At 43.1% G+C, this 13,796-nt stretch overlaps 1 protein-coding gene across 2 annotated transcripts in view; it reads right to left on the minus strand.

The window, feature by feature from the left end:
• Window positions 1–527: 527 nt before the first annotated feature.
• The window catches only part of LOC102934920 (prolylcarboxypeptidase), a 60,454-nt gene continuing 47,185 nt past the window's right edge, over window positions 528–13,796 (minus strand). For both annotated transcript variants that reach the window (XM_037888193.2, XM_037888275.2), the window contains 3 exons: window positions 10,962–11,126; window positions 9,745–9,932; window positions 528–4,212 (listed from right to left, as the gene is read on the minus strand). In XM_037888193.2, the coding sequence (XP_037744121.1) occupies window positions 4,008–4,212; window positions 9,745–9,932; window positions 10,962–11,126 (558 nt within the window). In that variant the 3' untranslated portion in view covers window positions 528–4,007. The remainder of the gene's footprint in view (window positions 4,213–9,744; window positions 9,933–10,961; window positions 11,127–13,796) is intronic.

Raw genomic sequence — 13,796 nt, forward strand, 5'->3', positions numbered from 1 at the left:
TCGCATTTCAGTCTGCTTAGTCCTATCTAACCTTCACCTTTTGGGACTGTCAATTACTGCCAAGGATACCAGTGGTTTCCATGATGCTTGTCTATCTAGATACTTACATGGCCCTCATATCAGTGTAGAAATGTGAGCAGACATTTGTCTGTTGGGGCCTGGACTGAGACGAACAAAAACCAGCAATCAGTTAGCAACTTTCAAATACTACTCACCTGAGCTAGATTCAAACCAGCAGGCTAGAGAAGAAAGGGTTATTTGCCCATTACCAAGCTCCTGAGCCATCAAATCCCCCAAGCACTGAAGAGTTAAAACAGCTTTCTTATTTGAACCAGCATGGGGCATCTGAACACCTGACCCCTTGGATATTACAAAGCAGTGGTAACTTAACGGTGGCATATTTAGCTCACATTCCCCATCTGTGGCTCAAGCATAAAGTAGAAAAACTTACTTACAGAAATGCTAACAGACCCCCAACATCTGTCTAATATCAGCAATCTGCTTACTTTAAAAATGAAACAAGCAACTTCCAGAAATTCACATTTATTTATCTTTAATACTTGTTACAGCATATTTTTGTCATACAGATTTCAATTTCAAAATCTTCTAGCTGTAAGATCCATTGTTACTGGTTTTTGATTCACATGTCATCAGTGCTACACATACAAATTTAAATTTGCTTTATTTTATGCATTTTTCCCCAAAAAGGCAACATATACTTAAAACAAAAGAATTCACAATACACATGGAGAACAAAAGTGTATCTAATGTATCTGGGAATATCTTCTTGAAGGGCATGAAATATTGTCCTATCATGATACAGCTGAGCATAGAAAGTAACAATCCTATCATGGCTCTTGATAGTCTAACGTGCATGACATAAGCAGGGAAAGTTACATTTCAAAATGAGGTAGTCGATCTTTGTTGATGGTCATTCCCTAAAGGACAAATTCTTGGACCAGGTCTGAAAGATCCTTTAAGGGAAAAAAGTACATAGATGGACCTACAGTTTCAATGATAAGGATGAAGACCTGTAGAAAGCCCTGTTAAGCAGAACAGAACACTGGTCACCTTGTTAAAAATCTAGGAAAAGTGGTAAGGGCCTGATCCATACACTGAAGTGTATGGAAAGACTCTCAGTGACTTCGATGGGCTCTTTGAATCAAGCCCTTAGATACTACAAGAATGGTACAGCATGAGTTCAGCCTACAACAGATGGAAGCAATAACCATCTTCTAGAAGTCTGAGCGAGGGACTGGATAGAGCTACTGAAAATATTTTTTTAATATAAAGATTTGGGGAGTGGAGTCAAAAAAGGGCCTTTTCATAAAATTGTGAAAAAATATTTGAAATATTCCTTTAAAAAATGAAAACAAAATGCCACAGAAAATGGCAAAAAGCAGAGATGGAGGGGGAGGGGAAAAAAGAAAGTTTTTTTTAAAGACAGTTGTTTTTGAAAACAGAAGCATTTTCAAGACATTTTAGTTCAATCATCTTTAGATCTGACAAGTGTTCCCTCTGCAGTCAATGAAAGTAGTTGGATTAGGCCCTTATCCTCTCTCTCCTTGATTATGAGTGGTTCGTGCATTCCCAATGTTTAGATTTACTTGGTCAGTTCTCTCCCTTGCCCTCCAATAAAGTATGTTAAAAAGAAACCTAGATGCCATCTTAAAATACTATTGATTGTGTCTTCAAGTTTTAACTTTTGTTTGGCAGTGGCCGCAGGAAATTTGGTTAGTTTTTATTTGATCTAAAACGTTTTAACACAAAAAATATAAGGCCACTATTTTATTGTAACGTACACACACACCCCCCCGAGATTAGGACACATTTACATCATAATGCTAGAAAATTGACCCATTTGAATGGAGATTACTAACACCTGACAGATTTTAGTCCAGTTCTAAAGAGCTCTTCCCCTTGCACTTCGATGCTTCTCTGGTCTCACTCTTTACAGGCTCCAAAGTGATTACCTGCTAAAGACAGAGCATGAAAGGTCCAGACTGCTGAACCTGAACATAAAGGCCTCCTTGTTCAAATCAACCTTTCCGAGAACACTGGAGCAAAAGCAAGGATATCCCAAGAGCTCTGTCAAACAAGAGAACCGGACGTACTGGAGTGTATCAAAAAAATTAAAGGTTCAGAATAAGATCCATTTTGTTCCTAGAAAATGCTGGATTGTGTGGGAATGTAAAAAGCTGTTTGGAGTAAGAAGAAATGCTGTATTTTAGGCTGAGAAATACAAACAAAACTGGAATTTTAACAGACCTTTGGGTCCATTTGTTGCGTTGAGACTTTCTGAAATGAAATTATCTAGTCCCATTAGCCTAGAAAGGGGGCCTTTTGGAAGAAGGCTTTCAGTGTGAACAAAGCCAAAGCTGCAAAGTGATGGGACTCCCTCAGCCATTTATTAATGTCAAATATGCTGTCTGCATGAATTGGGCAGTCTCTCTCTTTTGGAAGCCCTACAGAAAGCCATCTAATGCACCTGCCCTGCTGAGCACTGCCTCACGCTTTGGGTTAATGCTGTCGCAACAGTTTAGCTGCATTCTGAATAGTTTGCCCTGCAAACAATTTTTAAAAGGCCTTTATTGAACCACCATCAGCAACCAGACCATGCAGAATCTCATCAATACACAGAAAGGGAAAAGAAAACAAGGTCCAGCCCCAATTATTTGTCACTTAATACCATCTAGCTAGCACAAGTACTGTGTCAGGTTCCCTCTCTAGGAGGAGAGTTTAGAGAAAAAGTTTCCCAGTGATGATTTGAAAAAAAACAAAAACCAAATGAAATGTTTGTGGGAAAGACACAAGGAAGAAAATACCCACATTTCTCTTTGGCAGCAGCAGATAGCCTGGCCCTGGACCTAAGAGAAGCAGTGTGGGAGGGAGAAAAGTGATAAATTGTGCACAGCCAATCAATTAGAGAATTAATCAACAAAAGTGTGTTCAGGGGCCAGTCCTGGTTGTTTCTATTCTCCTCTGCACAGAACAACCATACAGTATACGACAACTTGCTTAAGACGCTGCTGAAAACAAGAAAAATATTGAGCCGATTCCTACTATTCTGCTTTAAAAGTCTTTCCGCCCATGAAATCACATCCCAGTGTGGTTTTGTTCGTACTCTAAAATAACTCCTCCACCCCTCACCATATCAGAATGGTTTGTATCCCCATGTAACTCTCCAGTACAGAGACGACAACTGTCTGAAGCCAAGGGATCACCCAAACTCAGCTCCCTCTCATGGTTTTGTTTTCAACTGGACGTTGGAAACAATAAAAGTTCTTGCTGGAAAGCCTGGAGAGACTTGCAAGCAGTCTCTAAAGACAAGGGTTTGCCTGTAGGAGGCGATACTCAGCAGGTCTCCCTCTACTTATCAACTGAACAGATGTGCTTTCTCACTCTTCGGGTTACACTATTAACTAATTAGTCTGTGTCTGATAGAAGACAGCATACATGCAGTTTGTGTTGATAAGGGAAAGTCCTAGGGCAGATCTCAGCTGGTGCTCCTGTCGGAGCTATGGCAATTTACACCAGCTGAGAAGCAGCCCCTGCATTGAGATCCAGTTGAAATCAGTGAGAGCTTTGCCATGGAGTTCAGCAGTCCCTGCATTTGGTCAAGCACACACTTCGTTAGTAACTTTGGAAACTGATTTTGTGAGGATATGTGTGGCCTAGCAGGAATCAGGCCCCACGCAAGCATGTTGCAAAGAGGATGTAATGCAGCATTTGGTAGTAGCGGAACAGGAAAGCAAGCCACCATGGGTGACTCAAGCCATGTACTTTATTGATTGAGGTTTGCTGTTGGAGCAGACTTGCAACTGTCAGCCACCTCCTCTATCCCGCAGAGATAGGCACAGGGCTGACAGCCACCATACATATAGCTAGTAAAGGACGTGAGGAAGCAAGGGCAAAAAACGTTTTGAATAGAACTCTGTAATAAGGAAATGCTCCTGCTCCCATTGAAGGCAATGGGAGATAATGACCACCATTATTACAGTACCACTTTAGTGCTTATGCCTGTACTTTTCAATCCATTGCTTCATGTGCTGAACTTCCAAGGCCCGGGCTTGCAGCACAGATTTGGGGTCACCGGGATTACTGGCACGCAAGTCCAAGTGATGAGCTCCTTCTGGGATCACAATTGCAGTGAGAGAGTCTGTGATGTTCCGAGTCACTCCACCTCCAGACCACGGGTCCAATCCGCCATTGCTATAAGGAAAGTCCATATAGCCAGTTAGATTACAGTTAATAGCCTGAGTGACGGTACCTGTGTGATAAAGCTAGGGGTCACTCAACAGCCACGGTTCTGATCAGAGGCTCAGTATTCAGGATAGATCCAAATTCTACAACAAAGTCCCCCTGCTCTGTGGTGTTCTGCTTCAGCATTCTGCCACCAACTGGGGCGCAGGCTGTCCCCTCCCACACAAAAAAGCCACGGAAGGGAACGTCTCACGAGAACAACTCAGTGAAAAATTCAGTGCAAAGGTTACCTTAGGTTGCCACATAAGGAGGGGGGCCTTACTTGTTGATTCCAGGAGGTGACAAGAAGCCATAGGGAATGACAGGATGGCACTATCTGCCCACTCTCCCAGCGGAAGGGCTCCCTTGGGCCTGTACTTTCACAGACTCCCACCAGACAATGGCAGCTCCTGGGGGCTTTGGCTCACAATCCGAGGCTGTATTAACTTTCACAGCTAACAGGGCCAGAGGGGAGGACGATCACGTGTCTTATCCTCATGACCCATCTACTCCACATTGTGAAGGTTTTTTTCAGATTCATAGGGGCTAGAAATGCACAGCCCAATCCTGCAAGGCACAGACGATCCTCAGCTGCCAGGGCAACTGGTGAGAGTTAAGCACATTTCCCCCCCTTGGGGACATTCATCTCAGACAACGTGTCCTGCTAATGCTCTTATGCAGTGTTTTTCATCCAGGGAGTATAGAATTTAAAGCACTGTGAGTGTACGGGTCAGATTGTGATACTTATAGCACCTTACTCCATGAACAGTCCTACCAAAGTGAATGGGGCTACTTGTGGAATAACATACCACTCTAAATTGGTCTCACATGCTGGCTCAGTATGATTTGTATGAACTCCTTGGGGATCCATTTCTGCCCCCACTGAAATCCAGCTCCTCATGAGATAAAATGTGGCCGTTTTTTCATAGAGTTCAGCAACAACATGCGACAGCTTAAACAGTAACTGAATTAGCCTACATTCACTTAAAGTTACTGGGGGAATTGAGCCATCTTCGTTTGCAAATTCACATTCAAATGGATAAACTTTTCAAACACACAGATTGCCTTTTCCATACAGAATAAGAGTGACTGTAGCAGAGTGATATGTCAATGTACTTCTATCTTTTCTTTTCCCTTCTGCACTTTCAGTACCAAGCTATTCATTTATTTATGCCTTTATTTTAATGCCTTTTCTGCAAAAATCATGGAGTAACTTCCCTGTTCTTACAGATGGTCAACTGGGAAAGGTCCAGTTTTTCGAAGTGTCCATGAATTTTGGATGCCCAGCTAGAGACATCATCCAGTGGACACTTCTGAAAATTCAAGCCTTACAGGCAACAATCTAAACCCCAATGAAATCGATGGGAGGCTTTCCATGGGCTTTGGATCAGGTCCAACGTGATTTACCCAAGTCCATACAGCAAATCAGTGGCAGAATCAGGATTAGCATTTAAGAACGTCTAATTCCCAATCCTGGGCTCAGTCCACTAAAACCTATGGTACTTTGTCCCCCATCCTTTCCATTCAACAAGGTTATCTCTAGTGCCATCTCTCCAAATGAAAGGAGAGACCTTGGACAGCACACCAAATAAACGCATAGTCTCTGGGGGTAATCCTTATTTGTTCACTCCCATTTAAATCAGGGGAACTGCTGCAACAAAAAGGATTATAGCCCTGGGCTCTTATTTTATTTTATTTAGAATGCTAGTTTTAAGTTAAATCTTTCAGATACTCTTCCTGGGACACAAAAGACGTTTCTATTACATCTGTAGTCACGCAGCTAGAAATATGTTAGGTTAGATCTCAGGCTGTTGCTTGGTCAGCATAGAGGCCACTGAACACTTTGTGCACCTTCATGATGTTCTGTCCTGAGCCAAATCTGATGCATTACAGAATCGGATGCCTAGAGGGACAGGGGCCTGTTGATGTCACGCAGCCATCGTGTTTCATAAAAATATCAGTCGATTACACTCAAAACATTTGTCTCTGTCTCCAACTTTTGACCTTAAAGAACTACAAATAAAAACTGACTGCGTTTGAACTATAGTATTACAGTGTTTGTTTTTCCTCAGTGGAAAATACAGGAAATCTTGCATCTCTCTCTGTACCTCTAATTTCAATAGATCTTAATATGGCTCGGGAGAAAAAAACATTCTGTATTTGCAAAACAAAAACACAGAGAGAACTGCACAATAAGCAAAATGCATTTGATTCAAAAGGTCACCTGAATCAGCCCAGTGCCTTAGCAACAGTAGGCTGAGTTGCTGAGAGACTTGAAACGTACATGGACTTGGATTTCTTGGTCCCACTCATGTGGAAATTAAAGCGTGCAGCAGGAAACCAGCACTAACCCTGGCTTTCATGGGAGAGTCTGGCTGCTCCATCCAAGGTTCTGGCCAACGTGCCAAGTGATGGCATTGGCGGCACTGATGGAGATTGAGAAACAATGCTCAGTAGGGGCTTTATCCTGGAAGGTGCTGAGTGCTCGGATCCTGATCCACCAAGGCATTTAAGCATGTGCTTAACTTTAAGCATATGAATAGTCCTATTTACTTCAATGCAGACTCAAAGTTAAGCTTAAGTGCTTTGCTGAGCATCTTGCAAGTAATGAGTCTGAGAATACAAGAGAATAACTTCAAGCAAACACTCATTTTTATCCAAGAGAAATAATATTCAGGAGTCAGCCATTCCTCTCCATTCACTACATGGTTACAAATGCTTCTTGAGGGACAAGTTCCAAAGCAAATCATCATCGACAAGGATCCTGGTGATGCTTTGAAAAAAATCAAGTTTCCAGTGTAAAGTTCCTATTTCCCACCCCCATCATTAGTTCTTTATCCCTGCCATCACTGCCCAGTACAGACAGTACAAACAGAACTTCCTAAGGGGCCTTGACCCTAAAGAAACATCCCTCTGAGAAAGCTCCCAACCCATTTTCTCAGAACAGGCCCATCTGTCACCCTCACCCCCAGCCCCTCCTAGGGATCAGGAGAAGCAGCTGGGAGGAGCCTTCTCAGTCTGACATCATCACTCAGCTCTGAAACTTGCCACTCGCAACAAAAACTCTACAACCCCATGTGTTAATGGGATTAAAGTATGGTTTCCACCATGATGCAAAGTTTCCATGCCATGCCAACTGAAAAACTGAATAGCTTCCAATAAGACTCTCTGGTATGAAAATTGCTGAGAGTGAAACAGTCACTGCGAACACCAAGCTCACAAAAACTCAAGTTGTAATAAAGGTGCACTTTCCCAGAGAGCCATACCACATTGGCCATGGTCTCAGTAGTGTTCACAAGCTGAGAGAGTTTGATGGAAGTTCTCCAAGGAGCTACGGAAGTGGTGCTGTGGATTTCTCTGAGTCAATGCTGACGCATCAGCATGGTGCTCTAAGACACTGCTGCTAAGGGTGTCATTTTTTGGATGTCAGGGCAGAAGTCATGACAATTTTTGTTTCTTATGTATCTCAGGGCATTTTTTGTAGGAGTAGAGACATCAGTTCCAATATCCTGGCCAAATTCCAATCTGGGTAATTACATTCGGCCTGAAGAAAATCCACCCAACGGTTCCATTCCAATATAGTATGCTTCACTCACTGTCCTAAAACTGTTGTGAGAGTTGCTTTGCAGTTAAACAGATGTTACATTTTACTCCATGTGGGGCTGCATCTCCATGGTGGGTGTAGGGATTCTTTGTTGCCCGTCAGGATAAAAGGTGATATATGTACATCTCTCCATTGATGTATATATATGGTATATGTGTGTATATATGGTATATATATGTATGGTATTGATAATATGCCTGTCCGAAGGAAAACAGCTCAGCTTGTGGTCCAAAGCATTGTGTGTAAAGCATTTCTTTTTCATTCATTTGGTTGCTTCCATGCTTTTCTGGCATAAATGCTTAAACATGCTTTAAATATGTTTGCTCATCTGTCAATTTATAAAGCAGATTCATACTGTACAATTTTATGGAATTCTATTAAGAACAAGCTACAATTTGCAGGAACTAAACTAGATGGGTTGGGGGGGGGGGGCGGTTTATCATTTAAATAAAGTTTCCGTCAAAGCACAGTTTCACACTTTGGAGCAGATACCCTGCTGGGGAAGGAACAGCAAGAGACCAATAAGAGAGAAAAGCAATAGGCCTTGGAGCTAAGAGACCAAAGTCACAGGCTGAAATCCTGAGAATAATCCCTTATTCAAGCAAGGATGCCTTACTTTTAAAATACACAGCTATTTACTAGGTCCAAAAGACCAATTCTGACTTTTGTTTAAAGAAGTGTCTTTTCTAAAAGAACTTGAATATGAACGATAGCACAAGTCGTCTCTCAGGGAGCTGCAAGCTGTAGGCAATCACTGTGTGCTGCATAAGAAGAAAGACTGATCTCCCTATCAGAGTTCCTATCTTTCTGTCTTTAAAAATAAAGGGGGGAAGAAATCTAGAAAGCTGCTTAAGAAACAATGATTAATAGTCGTTTGCTGAAAGAATTGTCTCGTGTTAGGAAAGGAGGGCCAGTTTGTGGATTTGGAGTCTATACTACAAATTATATTTATACTCCCTACATTTTCTTATTAAAAGGAGGATCATTCCCCATGTTACAGAGACTAGAAGACGGGCTGTAAAAGATTAGGCTACTGGTTTCTATACTGAGAGGAGACTGTGAAAGAAGCAGGAGGCCCCCAGAATCTCTGCTAAAAGGGCCTGAGAACAAAACTGGTGAAAGGGGCCCAGAAGGAGACCTAGTAGACAGACAGAAGGGCAAGGAACCCTGGGAAGGGGAAAGTTGATGTTGACTTGGTGACAGAGCTGACAGGCAGAGCCAGGGGCAGGCAACAACCAGTATTCCTGGAGTACCCCAACAAGGGGGTGTGTGAGGCTGGACAGCCAACATCCCACAGGGAAATTAAGAGACTCAGGCCTTGGCCAAGAGAATAGAGGGCTTGAGACATGACTGGCTTCCATGTTCAGGCCCCAAGCTAAGGCTTTCAAAAGAGGATGGGTGGCAGCTCCCCTGCATCCAGCTGAGGGAGGGAAGGTTGCTCCAGCCCACAGCAGAGGCTGTGACTCAGGGTGACAGATTGGGCAGAAGACTCCTGGTGCTGGAAGTTTGTGTTTTTTAGACTTCCATTTACAGGGGAAGGGTTGGCGGTCCAGTTTAGCCGGAAAACTAGATGGCCTTACCGTCCTGGGATACTATGGCAATGGCCACGTTTACAGGTGGAGAGACAAGAACATTTCCTCACAGAAACAAAGCCACGCTCCACAAAGCCATAAGCCAAATTCACCTTTCAGAGGTGCACATGCAACTCCCATCAACTGCAGCACAAGCACCGAGGAGAGAATTGGGGAGTGCTAGGGACTCCTGGCTATGGCTACACATTAGATGAAACAAAAAGTGGGAGAGGCTTGTGGTTTTGGTGCTCAAAGCCCCAGATTCTATCCCCACCAGCAACCCATGCTGGTGGAGGGGGATTGTTACAGAAGCGGAAGTAAGCTCACCTGAAGATGATGTTACTGTGTGAACTGATGTTTTTCCCTCCATACACAGAAGGAATCCAGGAAGGGCGAGGCTTCACTTTCCACAGTTTGAAGCATTCTTCAGAGAACGCATGGAAGTTCCATTTCCTAGGTTCAAACATGTCATTGACACCATCTGTGCACATGGGCATCACCATTTCTGTGCAAGCCTGGAAGGCAGAGCAGGAAAATGTAATAGTGGCCTCTGTGGGACATTTTAAATATGCTAGTTGTGGCTATAATTGTACTGTAAAGGACTCCTTTCAATGCCTCACATAACAATAGATATTTGCTACATATTAAAATGCAGACACTGAGCCACAAACTGCTTGCCTTTCCCATTCCAGTTATCCCACTGACCTCAATACCACTAGCCAGAGGACACATCAGAAGTGGTTCTATCTGAATTAACCAGAATCAATTTACCCTTGTAAATTTACATGAACTCAAATTATGTTTTTTTTGCACGAACTTAATGGTTTGCTTCTAATAAAAATGTTGGTGTGAATCTTAAACCAGTCGTCAAACGCCCAGGAGCCCCGGGTTCCGTTCCCCGCTCTGCCACCATCTTGCAGTGTGACCTCGTGCAAGTCACTTCCCCTCTATATAGCTCAGTCTCCCCACCTCTAAAATGGGGATAATGGTACCGACCTTCCATTGTCAAGGGCTTTGTGCCCTAAAGATGAAAAGTGCTGTAAACTTTCATTATTTTAATTCTTGACAATTTTCCCTACTTCACATCTGCAGGTCAGCAAGACATATTACTCATGTCATTAAAAAGGTTCCACCCTATTCACCACCATACATACAAGCTCAAGAGAACGTTCAGGTTCTGTTAATCAATTTCACAGATAAAGACTGAAGTAATGTTTTAAGATCACAGTCTAATTCATAGAGATCATCTAACACAAACTCCTTTGTTGGGAAGGCCAGGACTGTTCACAAAAGCTACTGATAATCCCTTGACACATTCCTATTGAGTTCTAGACCAGCTTGATTTTGAAAAAATGAAGCCTGACACTCAGCTGGTGCAAATGGCACAGCTTGTGTTGATTTCTCAGTGAAGGTATGCTAATTTACATCAACCAAGGATCTGCACCCACATATTAACACAAGTTAAGAGATTCTGACAGCATGAATTGAGAATTCACAGAGTGCTTTGGCACTTTGGACATTCTGGAAAGGGTTTGTGTGTGTACCTGATAGTACCAGCCCATCAGCCCAAGATTTCTTGTGGCACTCTGAGACGTGTTAAGGCACGATGCAGCTCCTGAGTAGTTGTAGTAGACATTTGCTGCCTGGAAAACATTCTGTAGCAATAATTTGTCTGGCAGTTTGGGATTCTTCAAGAACTTGCAAACTACCTATATCAAGAGAAAGGGGGAAAATGTCTCTAATGATGCCCTTGATGCAGACTGACCAAACCTGAGAACAAGTCAGGTAAGGTGCCTTGCTTTCTTTTGAAAGTTGTGTCAGTCTGAACTACAGCATTTCTTGAACATCCTATTTAATTTTATGGTATATATTACAGAGACAATTATATTAAATCAGAAAAACACAAATATGAACTATTACGTGTAGTACAGCTGAGTTAATTTTGCTGTTAGAACCCAACATTTTGAATTTCCTGATTTTATTTCAGCTGTACAATCTTAATATTGCATTAGAGGTTTCTGCATCCAATTCCCTTGCTTTATAAAAATTGCTTATGCTTCATAATTAGTTAGCAAAGTTAATAAATAATTTGGAGTTCCTTTTCGATGAAAAATGTCTCCTAAAAATGTAAATTCATTGCATCTAGCACAATGGGGCTTCAATCCATGGCTGGGGCTTCTAGGTGCTACTGTAATATAAATAATAAATCAACATAAATTGGGAAGTTTCCCATTTTTAAAGTGATACTGTTTTTAAGCACTCTAGCAGTTTTGTTATTTCTTCAGCTCTGGAAAACCTGTTGGAAGGAGGCACTGTGCTGCTGGAGAATTAAATCAACGCTGGGTTTGGTTGGTAGCTCAGGGTTAAATCCTGGGCCACATCACACCATGATCTGCCTCCACACATTCCCAAACAGAAGAGGTATGTGGCAGCTGATTCCTGAGCAGAGCTCCCTTCTTATCTCCTGATCTGTGGAGGGCTCTCAGTAAGTCTTGGACCTACATGAGGAAGGGCAGAGACTGAGCATCCCAATGGTAAGTGTGGGGAGGGCCAGGGTACATCCATCAGAACCCAGTCTCCAACCCAGTCCATGGGTGGCCATGGGAATCTCTGTTAGTTCGGCTCCTGCCAGGGACTGGGGGAGATGCACCAGGACTCTAGATCCGTTGTGAAGTCACACGGATGCTGGTGCAAACAGTTCTGGCCACCTGCAGACCTTCTGGGATCTACATGGTTTGGGGGCAGGCTCCATAGCTCATGGTGGGAATAGGTGTGTGCAGGGGGGAGGGTGCAGTGTGCTAATCCTGTCCCTGTCTCCATCTAAAGATAATCAGGAAGAAACTCTGAGAGGGGATATTTGTGTAACTTTCCTCTCCCCTTAGCCTCCTCCCACAGACTTATGGGGGGTGGAGGTGTGCAATCCAGCCCCCTGAAAGGTATGGAGAGTACCTCTAACTCCCCCTGAAGCTGAAGAGAGTTGCTGGTGCTCAGCAGAGTATAGCTCACTTTATGCCTTCACTAGGAGGAAAGGTGTGTTCTTGCTTTCTGTTAGCTAAACAGAAGGCCTAATACAAGGTCAAATCCAACTGAAGAAGAAGCAGTTACCAGTTTTAGCACAAGTTAGCAGGTTGAAGTAGGGGCTATGGGGGAGCCTAGAGTTGTCTGTGACCTGCGAACTCAGGCAGCTCATAGTTTTAACGTGAGTGAGCAGGTCACAGTCAACTCCAGGCTGCCCCATGGCAGTTTTAACACAAGTTAGCAGGTCGAGGTAGAAGTTAACTCCCGCTTCGTCTCTAGGATTTTACCTTGTGTTAGCTAACAGGAGGCAAGAACATACTAGTAAAGACCAGGCCTAAGTGTAAGATACCAACTGTTCTGCCATCATCATTTCTGCCTGGGCTTAATTTGTGCCAGGGCTTTCCAGGCTGAGCCCCGACACCCCTAGACTTGGCAGTTCATAGCCCTGGCACCTCTGGGCTTGTTGCATCAGTTACGAATGTAAAAAAAATTTCTTGAGACCCAGGGTCTAATTGCTTGACCAATTTCATTACAAAGGAAGCACTGGCTAGTTCACTAACCAGCTCTGCTTCTGAGCAGTTAAAGGCTCTGAAAACTCACTCACTAGTGCCCTTGTGCACTGCAGAAGGTAAAGATGAGAGTCTAAAGAGCTGCAAACAACCCTACTTCTGTAGATCAAGCACCAGGGTGGAGGCTGAGAGACCAATCACTTCTCAGAGGGCACCATCCACCCACACTAGAGAAAGGATTATGCAGACATATTCACATTCTAACAGATTTTCTTCCACTAAACTCTCAATACCCTTCTCACTCAGCTAATCACATTAGTTTTGTCATTAGAGTTCACATTTGATAGACGGTACCTAAACAGCTTAAACCACCCAGAGAGGCCGCATACATTAGAAGTGCCAAGACAAACAGAAGAAAGGATTTTCTATTTCATATCTTACTGAGTCACTGTGGCTCACTCAAACCTTTGAGCTCCATCTATCAGTAAGAAAACAGCAAATTCAGGGATGATAGTGAGATGATAAAGGGTATCCTTCAAGCTGCATTTAGACAGACAAGAGACTGAAATTGAACTGAGGGTATTTATGCTGATGGGAGAGCAGCAAAGGACAGGTGAATTTCCATTCTCCCCCCCTTTCCTTTCTTTTCCCTTCCACCAGTCAAGTCGATGGTTATTTTTGTATGCATGTTTCAGCTTTTGATAACAAGCCAGAGCAAGTCAAGCCCCCCTATGCACACAACATGACAATACACAGTGCGAGGACATGACAGAAAACCACACTGAAGCACAATTCAGCAAATCCCTTACTCACCTCCAGATTCTGCTTTCCTTGCTCACCCAGAGTAGTACC

The sequence above is a fragment of the Chelonia mydas genome, chromosome 1 (genome assembly GCF_015237465.2).
Source record: "Chelonia mydas isolate rCheMyd1 chromosome 1, rCheMyd1.pri.v2, whole genome shotgun sequence".
Lineage (NCBI taxonomy): Eukaryota > Metazoa > Chordata > Testudines > Cheloniidae > Chelonia > Chelonia mydas.